Genomic DNA, 24529 nt, shown 5'->3' with positions numbered 1-24529 from the left:
GATTTTCTCAAATTTACTGATGTCAGGGCGCTCAGTTCCGTTTATTTGACGTGGGGGTTCAAACTTGTCAGCTATTGCTGGGTGATCAAATGGAGTAAAAGAAAGATCATTGCTGTAGAAGTTTTTGTGTTGATTATTAGACATTGTGCTTTGAATAAACCAAGCCTAAGACTACTACAACAGCAGTGCTACGACTCAATGCATCCCAGTTAGTAACTTTATAGAAAAGGTGCCAGTCACACAGTATCTTACCAGATGGCTGCAATAATGGGTGAAATATAAGGACATCTTGAGGTTGATTAAGGTTGGAAACTAGAGTCTCCACATCTTCTCCTGTATATTTATTGGCTCCATAGATGGCAGCGTTCATTTCCTCAGTCCAGAATACACGATCCTGAAACGTGCAAAAAAAACACGACAGGGGAAAGAGTAAATGGAATCAGCTGAGCAACAGAATTCTCAGGAGTTTAAGATAACTTCTCGCAATAATCAAACTTGAGTGAACAAACGTAGGTCAAAGTGCTCCGCTGAAGACAATCTAAAGCACTTACACCAGAGATGAGAGCTAAAGTTTCCATCCAAGGGCAAACTTGCTGATTACACAGGCATGTCATTATAGGCCCTGACCTTTGTAAGACTCTGTGTTTAAAATTATTCTTAACCCAGTTGGGAACCCAGTTGGTATCCACATTATTCATTTATTTTCAATGCTTCCAGTGCAGAGTTTAAAGGGAGACGGTTATTTCTTCAGCGGTTTGACCGGGGCACGACTGCGCAAGTGCGTTGACGTCAGCCAGTGAGAACAGTGAGAAGGGTTTAAAAGGAGACACCTTAAAGAGCGAGCATTGGAGTAGAGGGAGACAGAGTAGAAAGGCTTTGGCTCAACGGGGCTTCAGTGATAACAGGTTGAGGTGAGGTAGGTTGCCTGTGTAGAATACAGACAGGAAGATTGTGTGTGAGGCTGGTGTTGTGTGCTTGTTGTCAGATGTGGGACATCCTGGAGACTCCCAGCCTCCTGGACAGCCACATTTGCACCAGATGCGTTGAGCTGCAGCTCCTTAGGGGCCGTGTTAAGGAACTGGAGATACAGCTCGATGACCTTTGTCTGGTCAGGGAAAGTGAGGAGGTGAGAGGAGCTATAGGCAGGTAATCACCCCGGGACCTGCGGAGACAGAAAAGTGGGTAACAGACAGGAGAGGGAAGGGCAGGAGTCAGATGCTAGAGAGCACCCCTGTGGGCTGTACCCCTTGACAATAAGTACTCCTGTTTGAGTACTGTTGTGGGGGGGGGGAGAGAACTGCCTACCTGGGGGAAAGCAAAAGCAACACTGGACATGCCTCTGGCACAGATTCTGGCCCTGTGGCTTAGAAAGGTAGGGAAAGGAAGAGGATGGCAGCAGTGATAGGGGACTCTATAGTTAGAGGGTCAGACAGGCAATTCTGTGGATGCAGGAAAGAAGCATGGATAGTAGTTTGCCTCTCAGGTGCCAGTGTCCAGGATGTTTCTGATCATGTCCACAATATTCTGAAGTGGGAAGGAGAACACCCAGAGGTCGTGGTACATATTGGTACCAATGGCATAGGCAAGAAAAGGGAGGAGGTCCTGAAAACAGACTACAAGGAGTTAGGAAGGGAGTTGAGAGGCAGGACCACAAAGGTAGTCATCTCTGGATTACTGCCTGTGCCACGTGACAGTGAGTACAGGAATAGAATGAGATGGAATATAAATGCGTGGCTGAGGGATTGGAGCAGGGGGCAGGGATTCAGATTTCTGGATCATTAGGATCTCTTCTGGGGCAGGTGTACAAAAAGGACGGCTTGCACTTGAATCCGAGGGGAATCAATTTCCTGGTAGGGAGGTTTGCTAAGGCTATTGGGGAGAGTTTAAACCAGGATTGCTGGGGGGTGGGAACCAAACTGAAAAGACAGAGGAAGAGGTGGTTAGCTCACGAATAGAGAAAGCTTGGAGACAGTGCAAGAGGGAGGATAGGCAGGTGATAGGGAAGGGACATGCTCAGACCGATGGTTTGAGATGTGTCTATTTTAATGCAAGGAGTATTATGAACAAAGTGGATGAGCTTAGAGCGTGGATCAGTACTTGGAGCTACAATGTTGAGGCCATTACGGAGACTTGGATGGCTCAGGAGAAGGAATGGTTACTTTGAGTGCCAGGCTTTAGACGTTTCAGAAAGGACAGGGAGGGAGACAAAAGAGGTGGGGGCGTGGCACTGTTGATCAGAGATAGAGTCACAGCTGCAGAAAAGGAGGAAGACATGGAGGGATTGTCTACGGAGCCTCTGTGGGAGGAAGTTAGAAACAGAAAGGGGTCAATAACTCTACTGGGTGTTTTTTTATAGACCAGCCAATAGTAACAGGAATATTGAGGAGCAGATAGGGAGACAGATTCTGGAAAGGCTTAATAACAACAGGGTTATTGTGGTGGGAGATTTTAATTTCCCAAATATTGTTTGGCATCTCCCTACAGTGAGGGGTTTAGATGGGGTGGAGTTTGTTAGATGTGTTCAAGAAGGTTTCTTGACACAATATGTAGACTAGCCTACAAGAGGAGAGGCTATACTTGATCTGGAAATGAACCAGGTCAGGCGTCAGATCTCTCAATGGGGAGCATTTTGGAGATAGTGATCACAATTCTATCTCCTTTACCATAGCAATGGAGAGGGATAAGAACAGACAAGTTAGGAAAGCGTTTAATTGGAATAAGGGGAAATATGAGGCTATCAGGCAAGAACTTGGAAGCATAAATTGGGAACAGATGTTCTCAGGGAAATATACGGTAGAAATGTGGCAAATGTTCAGGGGAGATTTGCGTGGAGTTCTGCATTGGTACATTCCAATGAGACAGGGAAAGGATGGTAGGGTACAGGAACCATGGTGTACAAAGGCTGTTGTAAACCTAGTCAAGAATCAAAGAAGATCTTACGAAAGGTTCAAAAACCTAGGTGATGATAGAGATCTAGAAAATTATAAGGCTAGCAGGAAGGAACTTAAGAAAGAAATTAGGAGAGCCAGAAGAGGCCATGAGAAGGTCTTGGCAGATAGAGTTAAGGAAAACCCCAAGGCATTCTACAAGTACGTGAAGAGCAAGAGGATAAGATGTGAGAGAATAGGACAAATTAAGTGTGACAGTGGAAAAATGTGTATGGAACCGGAGGAGATAGCAGAGGTACTTAATGACTACTTTGCTTCAGTATTTACTACCGAAAAGGATCTTGGTAATTGTAGGGATAACTTACAGTGGACTGAAAAGCTTGAGCATGTAGATATTAAGAAAGAGGATGTGCTGGAGCTTTTGGAAAGCATCAAGTTGGATTAGTCACTGGGATCAGATGAAATCTACCCCAGGCTACTGTGGGAGGCAAGGGAAGAGACTGCTGAGCCTCTGGCAATGATCTTTACATCATCAATGGAGACAGGAGAGGTTCCGGAGGACTGGAGGGTTGCGGATGTTGTTCCATTATTCAAGAAACAGAATAGAGATTGCCTAGGAAATCATAGACCAGTGAGTCTTACTTCAGTGGTTGGTAAGTTGATGGAGAAGATCCTGACAGGCAAGATTTATGAACATTTGGAGAGACATAATATGGAATAATCAGCATGGCTTTGTCAAAGGCAGGTCTTACCTAATGAGACTGATTGAATTTTTTTGAGGATGTGACTAAACACATTGATGAAGGTAGAGCAGTAGATGTAGTGTATATGGATTTCAGCAAGGCATTTGATAAGGTACCCCATGCCAGGCTTATTGAGAAAGTAAGGAGGCATGGGATCCAAGAGGACATTGCCTTCTGTGGCAAGCCATTTCTGGATCCACAAAGCAAAGAGTGGTTGTAGACAGGTCTATTCTGTATGGAGGTCGGTCACCAGTGGAGTGCCTCAGTGATCTGTTCTGGGACTCCTACTCTTTGTGATTTTTATAAATGACCTGGATGAGGAAGTGAAGGGATGGGTTAGTAAATTTGCTGATGATACAAAGGTTGGAGGTGTTGTGGATAGTGTGGAGGGCTGTCAGAGGTTACAGTGGGACATTGATAGGATGCAAAACTGGGCTGAGAAGTGGCAGATGGAGTTCAACCCAGATAAGTGTGAGGTGGTTCATTTTGGTAGGTCAAAATGACAGAATATAGTATTAATGTCAAGACTCTCCCGGCAGTGTGGAGGATCAGAGGGATCTTGGGGTCCAAGTCCATAAGATACTCAAAGCTGCTGTGCAGGTTGACTCTGTGGTTAAGAAAGCATATGGTGCATTGGCTTCATCAATCGTGGGATTGAGTTTAGAGCCGAGAGGTAATGTTGCGGCTATATAGGACCCTAGTCAGACCCCACTTGGAGTACTGTGCTCAGTTCTGGTCGCCTCACTATAGGAAGGATGTGGAAACCACAGAAAGGGTACAGAGGAGATTTACAAGGATGTTGCCTGGATTGGGGAGCATGCCTTATGAGAATAGCTTGAGTGAACTCAGCCTTTTTTCCTTGGAGAGGCAGAGGATGAGAGGTGACTTGATAGAGGTGTACAAGATAATGAGAGGCATTGATAGTGTGGATAGTCAGCGGCTTTTTCCCAGGGCTGAAATGGCTAGCACGAGAGGGCATAGTTTTAAGGTGCTTGGAAGTAGGTACGGAGGAGATATCAGGGGTACTTTTTCTTTAAAAAAATGCAGAGAGTGGTGAGTGTGTGGAATGGGCTGCCGGTGATGATGGTGGAGGCGGATATGATAGGGTCACTTAAGAGACTCCAGGACAGATACATGGAGCTCAGTAAAATAGAGGGCTATGGGTAACCCTAGGTAATTTCTAAGGTAAGGACATGTTCAGCACAGCTTTGTGGGCCCAAGGGCCTGTATTGTGCTGTAGGTTTTCTATGTTTCTATGGATTGTATCATCAAGCTCTGCTACTAACTCACCTAGGGTGAGCCTGTGATACCACAAGCAATCATAATTGATTGGATAACACAGCTCAATATCAGGCCTTTCTACTAAATTGTAGTCCTGACCTATGAACTTGAGAGCACAGCTGCAATCTATGGGCTTCTGGTCTATGTTTTACTCCATGATACAAGTTTCATGGAGAGACCCTAAACCACAACTCATATTGCACCAAGCTGCTTGTTTTCAAAGTAATATTTCTAAATTCCTACAGAAAATGTCCTAGACCTCAAAGTGCAGTGATTAACTTATAGCAGGAATTTGATACATTCTTATTGCATCCTCAAATTTTAGTTAATATAAAAATATTGCACTAAATATTTACAGTTGTAGCAGGATAACATTTTGAACTATGTTCCAATTATTCACTTTGGGGTATAAGCAAAGATTAATAACACTTGCTGAACGATTTGCCAATTATTAGATTAGTGGCAAGACTAAAGTTTATTGGCACAAGTAAATAAGCTTAAATCTTAACAGACTGACCAGCTCTGGAGTTCAGGTTCTCAGAGGTGTTGATGCAATCTGAAGTGTCAGTCGTGCAACACAGAAACAGGCCCTTCAGCCCATCATATCCATGCCAACCATCAAATACACATTTACATTAATCTCAGGCTATCAGATGATTTCCCCACCCAAAACTATATTTAAACCTAAACCGTAGACAATGAAAGAAATTAAAATTGCACTATTTGGTCAAGGACTTTTTACCTCAAATACTGCAACAGCAGAAGGATGAGCAAGGAATTCCGAGGAGAAAAGCACTGTTCTTCTGTTTTGTCCATTGAAGTTAATATAGGATAACAAGTGCAGTTTGGAGTCAACCCAATAAAGAGAACTTTTCACAAGATCTGTAGAGAAGCAAATCATTAACCATGTGCCAAAAGGGAAATGCAAGAAAGAAAAGTACAAACTCACTTACCAAGTGCAATACCATTTGGTGATTCAATCTCTGCATCAACCAGAAGCTGCCTGCTAATGCCATTCATACCAGCTTTCTCTATTGTTGCTGGTACTCCTAGATCCGACCAATAAATAAACCTTGCAAAGCAAAATAATGCAAAACAAGTCATCTTTAAAATTAATCAAGACAAATGCATTAAATATGGAACACCAACTGACAGCTCATTGCGCAATTTTCAACATTCCTGGCATCGAGTGAAATTAAATCATTTTGTAGACCGCCCACCACAATTTCAGCCTTGTGGCTTTTTGTTCTTGAAAGCAAGAGTTTAGTTCCATCAGAATCAGAAAAATATTGAAATCTGCGGACCTACACAGCCCAGGGAACTTTTATCTAGTCCAGCTGAACACAAGTTAGTGAGAGCCACTGTAATCAAACCATTAAAACAATGCCACATTGTTTAGCAGGAAAGGAAACATTTGGTTTTGATCTCCAAGGTAGGTCATCATAAAACACACATTTGGATCAACATTTTCTAATAACCTCCTGAATTTGCCATACAAAATTTGGAAAGAAATAAACATCTTTGAAAACAAAGTGATCAAATGTGGACTGGGGAGGGAATGGGTGACAAAAGGGAATTAGAAGTGTTGGACAAACTGTGTTGAATGACCTATATGTTCATCCCCCAAAAATTAAAGGTTAAATTAGTTGCATTGTTGTTTTGTATTCCTTCTTTTCCTACAACCATACCTGCCCATTCCAAAATGGATCCAGTAAGAGATACAAGTGACATTTAAATAAAAGAATAAATAAAAGACAATGTTAAGATTCTGTACCCTGTCAATGGATCAACTGCCACAGACGCTGGCTCCCTCAGGCCAGTGTCAAAGAGGACCTTCCTTCCAGTTCCATTGAAAGTAGCCACAGATACAGTTTTGGCACCATCATCAGTCCAGTAGATATGCTTATATATCCAATCCACTGCAATTCCCTTTGGATTGTTTACATCTTTAAGGATCCTTGAAACATCAAGAACTTTCTTCTCACGCATGGACAAACTGAGGATGGTTTGGAGAAATAACACATGACATTAGGTTGTATTAATTGTGCGAGTATAAAGTTCTGAAATTCCTCAGGATTAGTACCAAACCAGGAAAGTTAAACTATCCACTTTCCAAATGAATACTTTAACAAGTGTGAAGGAAAAACAGCACCTGAGGTTAAATTTGCAGCACAGCAATCTACAGTAGTACTGAGGACTCATTACCTGAAGATAGCCTGCTGGCCCTCATCAGCCCAAAATATTCTCTCCTCTGCAACATCAGCACCCAGGGCCACAGCATTCCTCAGCTGCGCAGCAATTTGGGTGTACTCCTGGTGATGTAGTCCCAGCTTGCGGATGTCATGGTGATTTGTGAAGATCAAATAAGGCTCTTTGCCTAGAAGGGATCACATTTAAATTGCATTTTTTTTTAAAAAAAAGGATAAATGCAAGGGGAATTCAGTACAGCTTCAACGTGTGCACCAAGTCAGAAATTACAAGGTGTCCAATTATAAATAAGAGACTGAAATCTTCCACTGTTTTCACAGTAACCACAAATATTCCATCTACCTAATGATTAAAATGATATTTGACTATACTTGCAGTTAAAAATTCCCTCAACTGCATTTCACTCCCACCCCCCTCACAGCAAAGAGCTTCCCTAGTCCTCATCACAATCTTATTAACCTCCATGTTCTGCAGATCATCCTTTGCAATTTCCACCAAGAAATACCAGCTCATTCAAGCATCCCGTTCCTTCATTCTGCGCAAACAAGAGCAAATCTGCAGATGCTGGAAATCCGAGCAACACCCAAAAATGCTGGAGAAACCCAGTAGGCCAGACAGCATCTATGGAAAAAAGTACAGTTGACGTTTTGGGCCGAAACCCTTCAGCAGGGCTGGAGGAAAAAAAGCAGAGGAGTAGATTTGAAAGGTGGGGGGATGGAAGAAACGCCAGGCGGTAGGTGAAACTTGGAGGGGGAGGGATGAAGCAAAGAGCTAGGAAGTTGATTGGTGAGAGAGACAGAAAGCCATGGAAGAAAGAAGAAGGGGGGGAAGGAGCACCAGAGGGAGGTGATGGATGGGCAAGGAGATAACATGAGAGAGGGACAAGGGGGTGGGAAATGGTGAGGGGGGGGGTTGGAGGCATTACTGGAAGTTCAAGAGATCAATGTTCATGCCACCAGGTTGGAGGCTACCCAAATGGAATACAAGGTGTTGTTCCTCCAACCCAAGTGTGGCCTCATCGCGACAGTAGAGGAGGCCATGAATGAACATATCAGAATGGGAATGGGAAGTGGAATTAAAATGCGTGACCACCGGAAGATCCCGCATCTCCTGGCAGACAGAGCGTAGATGCTCGGCGAAATGATCTCCCAATCTATGTCAGGTCTGACCGATATACAACAGGCCACACCGGGAGCACCGGACACAGTAAAGGACTCACAGGTGAAGTGCCGCCTCACCTGGAAGGACTGTCTGGGGCCCTGAATGGTAGTGAGGGAGGAGGTGTAGGGGCAGGTGAAGCACTTGTTCTGTTTGCCAACAGGGAGATCAGTGCGGAGATCCTTCATTCTGCAAACAACCAATTTAAGGCATTTTCTCAAACATATGCCTTTACATCTCTTCCCAGCACTTAGGGATTTCAAACAATCCTTTATAGTAAAGCATATTTGCACTTCAATGGAATCCAGTACATTCCATTTGGCATTCTTGATTCAGCCTCCACTACATTGGAAAAGCCAAATACATCAGCTGCCAGCTTTTCCAAACCCTTTGGTCAATCTGTAGCAGTAACTAAGCACCCAGATGCTCATCACTAATTCTCCATCTCCCTAGCTGGGGCCTGTGGCCTCCTGTAATGTTCCAGAAGACTGTGGAAGCGCAAGGAATAGTTCCTCATCTTCCATCTGGGCTATTTTCTTGAATCTTGAGTTCAAGAATTTCAGGTAAGTATCAGGAGAAGCCATTTCCATTGCAAGTTTTTCTGTCTTCATCTCTTGACTGGTACTGTCTAGTTTACAGGGCATTTCAGTATTCACCTTTGATCTCAGGAGCAGCCTGACCAGCATTTGCCAGCTTTAACACATCATTTCTCTAACTGACCTCAGCCTATTGACCAGATCACTCCATAAACATCTAGACCACCTTAGTGACCTTGGTCTCGCCCTATCAAAGTTTCTCCTTTGTTCCATCCATCTCAATTTGCTGCAAGCTTGTTTTTTTCCCCCACTTCCCCAGTTCAAGTCAAGTGTCTCTAATCTGAAACACCTTCCACAGACGGTGCCTGACCTGTGGTATGTTTCCAGTGGATGCAGTTTCGATTCCTGTACATGTCTTCAGTGAAAAAACAGACATCAAAAATATATTGCTGACAGAAACAAGGACAATTTGAAGGACATTTTTAAATACCCAGGTTTGACACATTAAACAGCATAGATTGCTTGAGTGGAAAAATCTATCACCTGATTAAATGTACATGATGGTCAAAGAAGTTATCTTAGTATTAACCATATATCCAGGAGTTCAAATCCCTCTTCATCCTTGTCCCTCACCCCTACGCCTCATTCCACTGCCAGCAATCTTCAAACTTCGTTCTATTCAAAGTTATTCCTTAGAATGAAGTTTTTCCCACTTATTCTGGTAGCAAAGAAAATGCTCAACCTTCAAGAATTAGAATCATGTTCTGATAAGGCAACTGGGAAATTTCAGGGACATTTGATTAACAGCTAATTTTATGCCGCTGCCCAAGTGCAGTTCAGCAAGATTTCCTGGAATAAATGCATGAACCAGTGCAACATAGTTTATTACTTTATAGATTAGAACTATTTTCTAACACCCTACAGAAAAAGAAACTACATGCCAAAATTCAATACATTACTAGAATTTCCACTGCATTTGCCTCCAGTACCTGCTGTTTCAAAGTCCCTATTATTTGTCCTCTTCCTTGATTACCAATAGCTACTAACTAAACCAAGATTAAAATGCAATACAACTTTTAGATTCTAGCACAGCTTCAAGTGCTTGAGATGAACTGTTTCTTACACTTCAAGTGCAGCCTGTTGAAGGGCTGTTTTAAATCAGAAGAATCCCAAGTCAGTGATATATCAGTGTGGCAAGTAACAAATGTTACCCAGATAATCACACTGGTTTTACTCTTGCTGCCAAGTTCAATTCAGCTCATTGTATTTCAGTCAAATTCTAATTTTCCAAGTTCATAGTTTGAAGCAAAAACTAGTTGCAGTGATGTATTTGTGAAGTGATTGAACGAGCATCAAAGGCTCTGAACTCCACTTCATGCAGATTGGAACTATCCAAACACGAGAAAATCTGCTGATGCTGGAAATCCAAAGCAACACAAAATGCTGGATGAACTCAGCAGGCGAGGTAGCAACTGTAATAGAAACATAGAAAACCTACAGCACAATACAGGCCCTTCGGCCCACAAAGCTGTGTCGAACATGTCCCTACCTTAGAACTACCTAGGCTTTACCCATAGCCCTCTATTTTTCTAAGCTCCATGTAGCCATCCAGGGGTCTTTTGAAAGACTCTATCGTATCCACCTCCACCACCGCCGCCGGCAGCCCATTCCATGCACTCACCACTCTCTGCATAAAATACTTACCCCTGATATCTCCTCTGTACCTTAATCCTGTCCGCCAATGCCTTCTCATGGCCCCTTCTGGCTCTCCTAATTTCATTCTTAAGCTCCTTCCTGCTAGCCTTATAATCTTCTAGATTTCTATCATTGACAAGTTTTTTGAACCTTTCGAAAAGCTCTTCTTTTCTTCTTAGCGAGATTTACAATAGCCTTTGTACACCATGGATCTTGTACCCTACCATAACTTCCCTGGCTCATTAGAACGTACCTACACAGAGCCCCACGCAAATATCCCCTGAACATTTGCCACATTTCTTCTGTACTTTTCCCTAAGAACATCTGTTTCCAATTTAAGCCTCCAACTTCCTGCCTGATAGCCTCATAATTCCTCTTACTCCAATTAAACGTTTCCCTAACTTGTCTGTTCCTATCCCTCTCCAATGCTATGGTAAAGGAGACAGAATTGTGATCACTATCTCTAAAATGCTCTCCCACCGAGAGACCTGACATCTGACCAGGTTCATTTCCCAATACCAGGTCAGTACAGCCTCTCCTCTTGGAGGCTTATCTACATACTGTGTCAAGAAACCTTCCTGAACACACCTAACAAACTCCACCCCATCTAAACCCCTCACTCTTGGGAAATGCCAATCAATATTTGGGAAATTAAAATCTCCCACCACAACAACTCTGTTATTATTACTCCTTTCCAGAATCTGTCTCCCTATCTGCTCCTCGATGTCCCTGTTACTATTGGCTGGTCAATAAAAAACACCCAGTAGTTGTTGACCCCTTCCTGTTCCTAACTTCCATCCACAGAGACTCCGTAGACAACCCTTCCATGACTTCCTCCTTTTCTGCAGCCGTGACACTATCTCTGATTAACAGTGCCATGCCCCCACCTCTTTTGCCTCCCTCTGAGTGCATCCCTTCTCTATCACCCGCCTATCTTCCCTTTCACACTGTTTCCAAGCTTTCTCTATTTGTGTGCCAACCTCTCTTTCCTCCATCACTTCAGTTCAGTTCCCATCCCCCAGCAATTCTAGATCAAACTCTCCCCAATAGCCTTAGCAAAACTTCCTGCCAGGATATTGGTCCCCCTCAGATTCAAGTGCAACCCTTCCTTTTTGTGCAGGTCACATCTGCCCCAAAAGAGGTCCCAATGATCCAGAAATCTGAATCCCTGCCCCTGCTCCAACCCCTCAGCCACGCATTTATCCTTCACCTCATTCTATTCCTATACTCACTGTCACTTGGCACAGGCAGTAATCCTGAGATTACTACCTTTGAGGTCCTGCTTCTCAACTTCTTTCCTAACTCCCTGTAGTCTGTTTTCAGGACCTCTTCCCTTTTCCTACCTATGTCGTCGGTACCAATATGTACCATGACTTCTGGCCGTTTTCCCTCCCACTGCAGGATATCGTGGACATGATCAGAAACATCCCGGACCCTGGCACCTGGGAGGCAAACTACCATCTGCGTTTCTTTCCTGCATCCACAGAATCGCCTGTCTGACCCCCTAACTATAGAGTCCCCTATCACTGTTGCCATCCTCTTCCTTTCCCTATCCTTCTGAGCCACAGGGCCAGACTTTTGCCAGAGGCATGACCACTGTTTCTTCCCCCAGGTAGGCTGTCCACCCTAACAGTACTCAAGCAGGAGTGCTTATTGTTAAGGGGGACAGTCACTGGGCTACTCTCTAGCACCTGCTTCTTGCCCTTCCCTCTACTGATTGTACCCACTTCTCTGTCTCCTGTGGTCCTAGGGTGACTACCTGCTCCTCTCTATCACCTCCTCACTCTCTCTGACCAGATGAACGTCATCGAGCTGCAGCTCCAGTTCCCTAACGCAGTCTCTAAGGAGCTGCACCTCGACGCACCTGGTGCAGATGAAGTCGTTCGGGAGGCTGGGATTCTCTAGGACTTCCCACATCTGGCACCGAGCACAGAAAACTGGCCTCACATACATACTTTCTGTCTTTATTTTAAACAGATAACCTACTTCGTCTTGACCCGTTGAGCCAAAGCCTTCCTACTCTGTCTCCCTCTACTCCGGCGCCCGTGCTGTAATCTGTCTTCCTTTTAAACTCTTCCCACTGTTTTCACTGGCCGACCTCCACGCATTTGCACAGTCGTGCCCCGTTCAAACCACTGAAGAAATCTGGTGAAGGGTCTCAGCCCGGAAGGTTGACTGTTTACTCTTTTCCATTGGTGCTGTCTGGCCTGCTGAGCTCCTCCAGCATTTTGTGTGTGTTGCTTTGGAACTATCTAAGGCCATTTTCCAAGCTCCAATGACTGCAAAAGTGGGTGACAAGGTTATCAATCACCATTGCTAGTTAAAAGCCAACAGTACTTGCCTCCTACTGCCTTGCAGACTTGATTAATTGGATCCATGCGATAGCCTGCAAAGCATCCACATTTGTAGCTTCCTTTCAAATTAATACAAATTTGACTGCAGATGCCAGGATTTTGACACTCATTAGTATCTGAAAAATTAAACACAAGCTTTAAAATTGTTAGCCTTTGTTTTGAAGCTGACTGTTTAAACCAGACCAGGTTCTTTTGCTAACAATTCCAATCCACAAAGTTCAGATAGTTTTTCAAGATGCTTATTAACTGTCAGACCACTTTAGGTAACTTGCTTCAATCCAATACATAGAAACATATTCAACAAGATAGAATACAAAAATGCATCTTCCAATTGGACCATTCCCATTGTCAGGTGAAAGTGATCGGCTTACAAAAGACTTCAGGACTGTTTTGAATGCATGGACTGGAGCATATTCAAGGAGGCAGTCACCTACAATCATCACATCAACACTGGTAAATATCTGGGATCGGTGACTGTCTATATAGGAAAATGCATAGAGGATGTCGCCATGATTAAACACTACACTGCCAGGGCAAACCAGAACCTACAGCTGACCACACTGTTTAGGAATTGAGACGCGGACTTCAGATTGCGGGATAGGACGACTCTAAGGTCAGCAAGATCCACGCTTTTGTGTGCCATCAAGGCGGCAAAGCGAGACTACTCACAGAAAATTTACAGACACCTTTATGACACCAGGGACATGCAGCACATGCGGGAAGGTATGAATCCCTAACAGACTCTACAAACCCTGCATGTCAACTACAGCGATGCCTCCCTTCCCGATGGGCTGAATGCCTTCTATGCACCAATAGATGCAACAAATGATGTGACAATTGAGGAAATCCCCCTCCCCCAGAGGAATAAGCACCCTGTCTGGTTGCAGTTGAGTGACGAGGATGCTAGCCAGGGTAAACCCACACAAAGCTGCAGGGCCGGACAACGTACCTGGTCAGGTGATTGTGCGGCCCAACTAACAGAGGTCTAAACGGGCATCTCTGATATCTCTTTGCAACAGTCCACCGTTCCTGCAAGCTTCATGCTCTAGAGAGTGACAGTCACTGGCTAAATGATTACCGCCCAGTGACAATGATCTTGACAATCGTGAGGTGCTTTGAGTGGCTGGTAATAGATCCTTTAAAATCCCACCGTCCGGCTACATTGGACCCTTTCTGGTTCACCTACCACTCAAATCGGTGTGTTGTTGATGCCATAGCCTCGGCCCTCCACTCCACCCTGTCCTACCTAGAAAACGATGCCTCATACACCAGAACCTTGGTATTGACTTCAGCTCGGCATTTAACATGATCATCCATCACAGGCTGGTTCATAAACTGTCCTTGTTGGGACTAAACACCTCTCTCTGTAACTGGATCTTGGACTACTTGACAGAAAGACCCTAGTCAGTGCGAGCTGGCAGCAACATCTGAAGGTCCATCTGGTGCCCTCAGTCACTGCTGACTCACGACTGCACTGCCAAATCCAGCTCAAACCACATCCAAGCTTGCTAATGATACAACAGCGGCTGGCTTCATCAGCAGCAAAGAGTCGGCACACAGAGAGGAGGTAGAGAAACCTGTCTAATATGTGAGAACAACTACCAAATCACAAAGTGACCCAAGAGAAAGGAGACGATCGTGGACATCAGTCAGGTGCCGGTTGACCACACTCCATTGCACATCAACGGCTCTGCCGTGGAGAGAGTGAAGAGCACAAAGTTTCTTGGTGTGCACAAAACAGACAATCTAAACTGGACCCACAATGTCTCCTCATTAGTCAAGAAGGCACAGCAGTGTCTACACTTTCTGAGGAGACTGAGGTGTGCAAGGCTCCCCGCCCCCATTCTAGCAACTTTCTATGGGAACACCATCTAGAGTGTCCTGTTGTGTGGTACAGACGCTGCAAGGCATTGGGCCACAAAGGGTAGTAAAAACTGCCAAAAGGATCACTGGGGTCTTGCTAATGCCTATTTGCGATAGTTACCAAATGCAGTGTATATGAAGGGCTGAAGCATTGTTGAGGATCCCAGACCACCCATCCCACAATCTCTTTGACCTACTACTGTCAGGATGGAGGTACAGGAGCATCCAGAACTAGGACAGGCAGACTGGGAAATAACTTCTTCCTTCAGGCTGAGAGGTGAATGAGTACCCTGCCACCACCAAGGACTGTACGCTGTTTATTGCACTGCTTATGTGTACTGGATGTGACACACATTTTATGGGTGCACTGTGGACCAGAGGAATGTTGTTTCAATTGCTTGTATGTACATATAGTCAAATGGCATCAAACTTGCCTCATTTGGTTGGAAATTCAAGAATTTTGACCTCCTGCAACTGCCATTGCCCTCGATGGGACAGCACAAGTTGAGGTGCTACTCAAACCTTTGGCATGTGGCAAAATTGATCCTTCCAGATAATTTCATTATAGCATGTTGGATCAAGAGGCAGGAAATCTGCCACTCTGGCAACATTTGGCTTGTTCTAGTAGATAGAGCTTTATGGCTTCTGTAGTAGCATTTCTGCTCAATAGGAGTCTTCCAATTTTAGTGAAGTTTAATGAACAGCCAAGGTTGTAGCCATTTACTATTGGATTTGAATATTGTCTGGTAATTGAAATACTCAGAGCACCTGCCCGCAGATCACCCCCTAATAACTACATTTGCCAAAAAGTCACATTAAAAATATCATCTTGTGCTGTGAATACAATGTAGAAACTATTAGCACACCTTCACAGATTTTTCCATCAACCAACTCAAAGCCATCAGGGCAGTCACATTCATAGCCAATGACGAGATCTCTGCAGGTATGGGAGCAACCACCATTGTTCATGGAGCATTCATTTAGATCTGCAAAAACATAACGTGTTAACTTCACAGCCCAACTACTTTCACACAGGGAGATCAGTATTTTGCCGAAGAGTTCAAGCACAGGACTACTACTACTACTGTTTCTTTTTGGCAACAATACCAAGCTGTCCTCATGTCAGAGACAAAATATATTCAACACTTGACAGCCAGATAGTTGCTCTTTCTAACTTCACAATCTCAATCAGCCCCCACTAAAATTACATCTCTTTGCCATTATTTCTCCCAGAGAAAGCCACGCTGCCCAAAACCTCTGATTTGACCCCGTATCTTTTACTTCACCTGAGACTCTACTTTTTAGGAATCTTAACTTAATAAAACTCAATAAAATTGAGTGGCAGGGAGGATCTGGAACTTCCAATCATTGCATGCAATTTTTTTTAGCTCAAGAAATTAATTCTATTTATTTATTGAAATACAGCGCAGAATAGACCCTTCCCTCTTCGAACCACACTGCTCAGCAAACGCCGATTTAACGCTAGCCCAATCATGGGACAATTTACAATGCCGATTTATCTACTAACTGCTATGTCTTAGACTGTGGGAGGAAACTGGAGCACATGGAGAAAACTCACAGATTCTACAGGGAGGATTGTACAGACTCCTTAAATATGACATTAGAATTGAACTCTGAACACTGACTCCCCAAGCTGGAACAGAATTGCGCTAACTACTACGCTACCATGGGAAGTCAAAATAAAACAGGGGAAGTCAGGGTAAAATAAAACACCAAAATGCACCAAGGGTGATAAAGCTGCTTCCAAATTCAGTGACAGAACATGAATGTTTTACATATTGCTTTCAATATAAAGTACTAATTACCTGGTAAAATAGTGCAACTTAAAATGGGATTTCATGGCTTTGCGAATTAAGTTTTGTGCTCCAGTACATGGTGTTCGAAGTGCAGTTACCAAAATCAATAGTTTAGTCAAGAAAAATAAATGGTAATGGTATTTCCTACAAGGCAAATGCTAGCAGAGAGTAGGAGTAAACAGTCACCATAGCTGAAACTGCAGCCAGAATTAGGAATAATCAGCATACACGTCATGGTTGAGCTATAATCTACAACTATGTAGAGAGCAAGACAAAGCTAATCTTTTTTGAAGACCAAAATGTTGAAAACAAGAACAATAACAGGACTCAAGAACAGACCTTGAGCCTTGAAAGAACAGCAGTTAAGCAAGCAAGAGTGTTAAGGAGGCAGAGATATACAAAATAGATACTTGAGCAATGTAAATAATGGGATAAGATGAGAGGTGAAGGACAAGTCAACTGTTTTCTTGTATGCTGAATAGATTGTTGGTGGAGCCTAAAGTGATAACTTTTGGTCTTCAGAATTAAGCAGCAAACAAGAAAGTAACAATCAAAAAGGAATGCAGAATCCAAAAACTAAGGGTTACAAAATTCATGGTTAGGCAACCACAAACATTTCAGATCGAAGAATAATTAACCAAGTATTTTCACCAGATAGAGAACTGTAGTAATGTTGAAATGAGGAGAGAGCCAGATATTTTTGCTACAGGGCAACTACAGGAAAGATAGTTTCTGGACTTTTCATGCAGAAGGTGACGTATAGAGATTCTGGGAGAATATGTAACAATTGAATAGATACTCACGGCATAGCTCGAGGGGCTCGTCACTCCAGTCCTTGCAATCAGGATGCCGATTACACACCTTGATTTGATCTATGCACTCGCCACTTTGACATTTGAAATCACTGACTCCTGTGCATTCTTGAGGAAGAAAAGCCGGTCATAAAATGTCTAGTGACGTGCATTAATTCTCACCTATTAGAACTGTATACTTACCATTCTCGCAGTCCAATTCGTCGCTGCCATCAAGGCAGTCTTTAAATCCATTACACTGCTTGCTTTTTGAAATGCAATTGCCACTACCACATTGAATGGAACCTGGTCGACACATCCGAGAAGCTAGAAAGACAACAGCCTGCATTCATGCTGGTTAACAGAAGCCATTTGGCAACCTTGCATCCAATTTTCCCCAATTCTGGGACACAAAAACCTGTTCAATTTCTATTGAAGATGCACTGTTCCTTTTATATTGCCCCCGCCATTAAATCTAGGTCAGACTGACATTTTCCTTATGACAATGAATTGAGACCAGCTGCAACAAATTGTAAATTACTATAGCTCTGCTTATCTTTTATACTGAAAGTGATGAGAGGCTGATCTTCAGAACTAGATTTGATCAGCGAGCATGCGCCATCATTTTAAGACAGATTAGTACTAAATTTGCTTAAAACAACTACAGTACCAGCCCATTAATCTATAAAAGCAAAAGAAAAAGATGAGTAATTCATTCCTACATGCCCTATGGCCTCTTGTACGATTATATCACCCCTCAATCTTTCACTCCAATGCACCCATCCATCCTTTTCACTGTCCAGAGTAGAGGACATCCAATATCTTCAGTAGATTTCTTTAATCCTCATCATCATATCTCTGCAAAACTGCAACCAGAAATCTGCCTTTTATATCTCCTTTGAACCATCAAGACATGCAAATGGATATGATTTTGGAAATGCATAAAACTTTGATTAAGGGCAGGATCCGTCCTTCAGATTTATTCCACCATTATGGTCATGTGGGCCTCACTGTCCACTACTCAATGCAATAACTTTTATCCTTTGTGTCTCAAGGATCTACGCACCTGTGTTTTGAGCTCTGAAGAAACTCAAATCAGTCTTAAGTGGGTGTACTTTCAATTCTGCATCTCTCTAGTTCTAGAGTCTCAAGATGCATCACCCTCCACCCCCAACGACCCTATCAAGATCTCTCAGTTCTGTTTCAAACAAGTCCCCTCTCACATGCTACTCCAGAGAATACAAGCCCTGCCTATACAACCTGTCAAGTTAACCTACCCATCCTAAGCACTGGCCCAGTAAATATTTTCCAAACTGCTTCCAACACATGATTATCTTCCAGAGACCAGAGCTCATTTTGTATTAGATTTCCTCAGGTAATAAGCTGTTTATTACAACACTGAGGAAGCCAGTTGATCCATCAAGTCTAGGTGGGCTCCCAGTCGAACAAATCCCACCAGGAACCAGGGCTGATCCCAAACTTGGACTACGTAGAGTTTGCACACTTCTGCCAGATGCTTAGCTTTCTTCTGACAAATACATGCTAGAATATAAAAAGGGCAATTTATGGTCAGTTAGCATAGAGAACCAAACATAAAAATGCTAGGCATTGCGGAATTACCAAGGGGTACAGGGAGGTGAAACTGTTCTGCTGAGAGTCAGCATGGGTTCCCATCAAATAATGGTATTATACCACAATCTTAAAAAAAAGAGCTTTGATCCTTCATAGTGTGGTCAATTGCAATCAGAACCACTACAAGCTAAAGTACTTACAGCAGCTGACTTCATCACTTCCATCTTTACAGTCTACATCACCATCACAGTACCATCTAATGTGGATGCATTCAGCGGAGGCACAATGGAAGTCATCAGGAGAGCAGGTTTTAAGTGAAGGACTATGTCCACACTGTGCTGGGGATTCATCGGATTGATCAGAGCAATCAACATGGGTGTCACATACCCAACTGAGAGGGATGCATTCTGAACTGTTGCAATGAAACTCATGTGGACCACAGGAAAAGGAAGGACAGTTATTTTCGTCACTGCCATCACCACAGTCATCTTCGCCATTACACACAAATGCCATGGAAGTACATCTGCCAGTGGAGCAAGTAAACTCCTCTGTACTGCAAGACGGAGTGCCTGAAAAATATCGAACATTAACTGTAAATCTTTCTACATCACTAAACTTCTTTACAGAAGTCTTCAAGAAACTTAAAATTTCAAAAGCCAATTTGAAAGCATTTTCAACTGCTGATACCAGCTACAAGAATTCATTTTGAGCTCCATATTAGTAAGGACTGAAAAGATAGCGGAGGATCAGAGACGGACTTTTTTTGAAAATAAGACGACAAAACCCAGTTAGTGCATCGCAAGGGACCTTGGGGTCCAAATCCATAGCTCCCTAATAGAAGTCACAGAGGTATATAAAGTGGTAAAGGCAGTGTTTTCATTGATCAGGGCACTGCATACAAGAGTCAGGAAGTTATGTGCCACTGAACAAAATGTTAGAATGTACTTTGCAATATTGCTTACAGTTCTGGTTGCCCAGTTATAGTGAGGATGGAGGCTTTGGAATGGGTAATGAAGTGGTTTACCAGGATGTTGCCTGGATCTGGGGGCATTAACTGTAATTAAGTTCACAAACTTGTGTTTTTTTCCTTGAGGCTGCAAGGGGGCCGAACAGAAGTTTATAAAATTATGAGTGATGGACTGTTGATAGGTCAGATGAAATCCTTGTTTCACCATGATGGTAATGTCAAATACTAAAGGACATACGGTCAGAGTGGGAAAAATTAAAAGGACACATACAGAGGTATCTATGCACAGGCTGCTAGGAGTAGTGGTGGATGATAGTGGTGTTTAAGAGACTTGGGTAGACAAGTATGCAGGAAGTAGAGGAATAAATATCATGTGCAAGCAGCAGAGGTTTAATTTAATTTGGTATTGTGTTCAGCACAGACCGTGGGCCAAATGGCACATTCCTGAACCGTACTGATCCAAGTTCTATGGCAAAGAAATAATCCAGTGCTATCTTGGGGCAGGGGGCCCAAAATTCATGCCCAATTTTCAAGACTATGGAGAAAGCACAAGCTATGATAAACTTATAGGGAAATCATTTGCCAACAAGAAGAATTAGAGCTGGCGCAATGCACAATTTAGTATCAAAAATAATAAAATTAGGATTTAAATCACTTGACAGAACTTCAAGTGTTCTATTTATTTACCACAGTGCTCCTCATCATATCCAGTTTCACAGTCGTTCGCCCCGTCGCACTTCCAGGATGCTGGGATACACCTAAGTGATTCAGGGCCACAGTGGATTTCATTAATAGCACAGGCACTCATGTCTAAAGAAAGCACAACAAAACATAAATGCGGATTTATCAGCCAAGGATATTCTTAGACAAGCTGTCAGAGAAATTTTAAATTTGATTTTCCTCTTAACCACTACTGAAACCTTCAAAATTTCATCACACCAATCTGTTTTCCTAAGCCTTTTGCTCCCAAGTACTAGTCAAGCAAACTTAAAATTCATACTGAAGATTTCAGACTAATTGAAGAACTTCACTAAATGTCTTTCTCTCATTATAGATACTACGTTGATTAAAGCTTGGTCAGAAATATGAAAGTAGAAGTCATCAGTTGCTACCAAACATTCTTTTGTTTCCCTAGAAAATCTGGTGACCAAGCAAATAACCCCAGGGAGTCAGTCAAAGATGGCACCAAGCTATGACATCTGTTGATTCACAGCTCAGAATTAGTTGTGTTTTTAAAAAATTGTTTAATTTTTAATTTTTTGATTCATAAGGATGGTTTTAGGGACAGATGAGAGTTAGGGGTCAGGTTAGTTTTAGGAAAAGGGATGTGGGGGAATTAAGAGATCAGGCCAAAGTCTAAGTCTCCACTCTGCGCTTGACGAATCCGACATGGTCAAGCTTGTGGTCAGATGGTGGACCAGCAAAGAAGCAGAGAGTAGAGAACCCATCCCCACTGTCAGTGTGTTCCAGAGTTGGAATTCTGTGCAGGCAGGAGCTCTGATGATTCCCTGGATTTATGAATCGGCGAGTTTGGAGTTCGAGGCCTGGTGTTCAGTGATCAGCATGTCCTAGGATCAATGTACAGGACTGAGGCCCAAGAACAAATCAGAAGTCCAGAATCCGAGGACTTTTGGCTGGAGGAATGTCTGTGAATCTCTGCGAGTCTGTCAGGGATGATGAAGTCTGGTGTCTGCAGGTTTGAATCTATGTCCACTGGAGGCTTTTTAAAGGACTATCTATGTGTGTGGGTGGGAGATAGGGATGGGGCTTGTTTTTGCTGTGTTGTTTATTACTTCTTGTGTTCTGTAGTGCTCTGCTGAGCATTTGTGGACGTGCTACGTTGGCACTGGAATTTGTAGCAACACTTGTGAGCTGTGGTTGTGGTCGGATGCACTGGTAGTGAATGTAAATGGCACATTTTACTATGTTTCAATGTGCACTTGACAAATAAATTTAAATCTTGAGTCATGGAGTCCTAGAGCCCAGAAACAGGCTCTTCAGCTCAAACAGCCTATGCCAACCAAGATTCCTGTCTATGCTAGTCACATTTGCCCACATTTGACCCATATCCCTCTAACCATGTACCCTTTCAATGTTGTTCATGTACCTGCCCCAACCACTTTCCAAGGCAGCTCATTCTATATACCCTAATCCCTCAGGTTCCTATTAAATCTCTCCCATCTCCGTGGAGTGGAGTTAGAGTAGGGGCCCCAATAAACATTGGAAGTTAAACCTTAAGGCTCTACTGTCCAAGAGAGCTTGGAAAGGGTTTAAAGCTTATCTAACATCAAATTAGTTACACAATGGACTAATGAAAAGAGTGTATTAATCCACTTAGTGTTCAATTGTGAACCACTACTGAGATATCGAGGGGATACTTGCGGCAAAGTACTGGAAGTTCATCAGAACCATCTTCACAATCGACATCCCCATCACACTTCCATTTACCAGGTAAGCACTGGCCATTATGACATATGAAGTCTGATACTCCACAGGTGAGAGTTGAAGCTAATAAGATGAAACAGTCTATTAAAATAATGCTCTAGATAAGAAACTATTGTGTTTAATTAACTTACAAGTAGGCAGGTTACTGTCCTAGGTACCTTTGCTGGACCAATTTCATCTCAGTTCTTAGTTAGCTGCTATTAGTTAGCCTATTCGTCGCTTCTAAATTTTATGGACAATTTAAGGGTTATTTTCCATCCAGCAATTTATGCTAGGGTAACTCAGTTTTCCTCCCAGCCAACACCCAAACAAAAACAACAGGAATCCTGCAGATGCTGGAAATTCAAGCAACACACATAAAAGTTGCTGGTGAACGCAGCAGGCCAAGCAGCATCTCTAGGAAGAGGTGCAGTCGACGTTTCAGGCCGAGACCCTTCGTCAGGACTAACTGAAGGAAGAGTGAGTAAGGGATTTGAAAGTTGGAGGGGGAGGGGGAGATCCAAAATGATAGGAGAAGACAGGAGGGGGAGGGATGGAGCCAAGAGCTGCACAGGTGATAGGCAAAAGGGGATACGAGAGGATCATGGGACAGGAGGTCCGGGAAGAAAGACGGGGGGGGGGGGACCCAGAGGTTGGGCAAGGGGTATATTCAGAGGGACAGAGGGAGAAAAAGGAGAGTGAGAGAAAGAATGTGTGTATAAAAATAAGTAACAGATGGGGTACGAAGGGGAGGTGAGGCATCAGCGGAAGTTAGAGAAGTCAATGTTCATGCCATCAGGTTGGAGGCTACCCAGACGGAATATAAGGTGTTGTTCCTCCAACCTGAGTGTGGCTTCATCTTTACAGTAGAGGAGGCCGTGGATAGACATGTCAGAATGGGAATGGGATGTGGAATTAAAATGTGTGGTCACTGGGAGATCCTGCTTTCTCTGGCGGATGGAGCGTAGATGTTCAGCAAAGCGGTCTCCCAGTCTGCGTCGGGTCTCGCCAATATATATAAAAGGCCACATCGGGAGCACCGGATGCAGTATATCACCCCAGCCGACTCACAGGTGAAGTGTTGCCTCACCTGGAAGGACTGTTTGGGGCCCTGAATGGTGGTAAGGGAGGAAGTGTAAGGGCATGTGTAGCACTTGTTCCACTTACACGGATAAGTGCCCGGAGGGAGATCAGTGGGGAGGGATAGGGGGGACGAATGGACAAGGGAGTTGCGTAGGGAGCGATCCCTGCGGAATGCAGAGGGGGGGGGGGAGGGAAAGATGTGCTTAGTGGTGGGATCCCGTTGGAGGTGGCGGAATTTACGGAGAATAATATGTTGGACCCGGAGGCTGGTGGGGTGGTAGGTGAGGACCAGGGGAACCCTATTCCTAGTGTATGCCAGGAGGGAGATCAGTGGGGAGGGATGGGGGGGACGAATGGACAAGGGAGTTGCGTAGGGAGCAAACTATAAGCCTACTGACTCTCACAGCTACTATAAGCCTACTGACTCTCACAGCTTAGATCTTTCTGTCTCTGTCTCTGGAGACAGCTTATCCACTGATGTCTACTATAAGCCTACTGACTCTCACAGCTATCTGGACTATTCCTCTTCTCACCCTGTCTCTTGCAAAAACGCCATCCCCTTCTCGCAATTCCTCCTTCTCCGCTGCATCTGCTCTCAGGATGAGGCTTTTCATTCTAGGACGAGGGAGATGTCTTCCTTTTTTAAAGAAAGGGGCTTCCCTTCCTCCACTATCAACTCTGTTCTTAAACGCATCTCCCCCATTTCAAGTACATCTGCTCTCACTCCATCCTCCCGCCACCCCACTAGGAATAGGGTTCCCCTGGTCCTCACCTACCACCCCACCAGCCTCCGGGTCTAACATATTATTCTCCGTAACTTCCGCCACCTCCAACGGGATCCCACCACTAAGCACATCTTTCCCTCCCCCCCTCTCTCTGCATTCCGCAGGGATCGCTCCCTACGCAACTCCCTTGTCCATTCGTCCCCCCCATCTCTCCCCACTGATCTCCCTCCTGGCACTTATCCGTGTAAGCGGAACAAGTGCTACACATGCCCTTACACTTCCTCCCTTACCACCATTCAGGACCCCAAACAGTCCTTCCAGGTGAGGCAACACTTCACCTGTGAGTCGACTGGGGTGATATACTGCGTCTGGTGCTCCCGATGTGGCCTTTTATATATTAGCGAGACCCGACGCAGACTGGGAG

The 24529-nt window shown here is 43.8% G+C and overlaps 1 protein-coding gene across 1 annotated transcript in view; it reads right to left on the bottom strand.

Annotated features, from left to right (window-relative positions):
• LOC140211443 (low-density lipoprotein receptor-related protein 2-like) overlaps positions 1 to 24529 on the bottom strand; it is a 68074-nt gene that overhangs the window by 26229 nt on the left and 17316 nt on the right. The window contains exons 13-24 of the mRNA XM_072281152.1: positions 22256 to 22381; positions 20561 to 20683; positions 19107 to 19475; positions 17539 to 17661; positions 17347 to 17463; positions 15593 to 15712; positions 12842 to 12979; positions 7118 to 7289; positions 6687 to 6908; positions 5866 to 5984; positions 5655 to 5794; positions 253 to 394 (exon numbers count right to left, since the gene is read on the bottom strand). Of these exons, the coding sequence (XP_072137253.1) occupies positions 253 to 394; positions 5655 to 5794; positions 5866 to 5984; positions 6687 to 6908; positions 7118 to 7289; positions 12842 to 12979; positions 15593 to 15712; positions 17347 to 17463; positions 17539 to 17661; positions 19107 to 19475; positions 20561 to 20683; positions 22256 to 22381 (1911 nt within the window). The remainder of the gene's footprint in view (positions 1 to 252; positions 395 to 5654; positions 5795 to 5865; positions 5985 to 6686; positions 6909 to 7117; positions 7290 to 12841; positions 12980 to 15592; positions 15713 to 17346; positions 17464 to 17538; positions 17662 to 19106; positions 19476 to 20560; positions 20684 to 22255; positions 22382 to 24529) is intronic.

This window comes from Mobula birostris, chromosome 17, assembly GCF_030028105.1.
Source record: "Mobula birostris isolate sMobBir1 chromosome 17, sMobBir1.hap1, whole genome shotgun sequence".
NCBI lineage: Eukaryota > Metazoa > Chordata > Chondrichthyes > Myliobatiformes > Myliobatidae > Mobula > Mobula birostris.
Note: the sequence above shows the minus strand (reverse complement) of the source record. Positions and strands in the feature narration are given on the sequence as shown.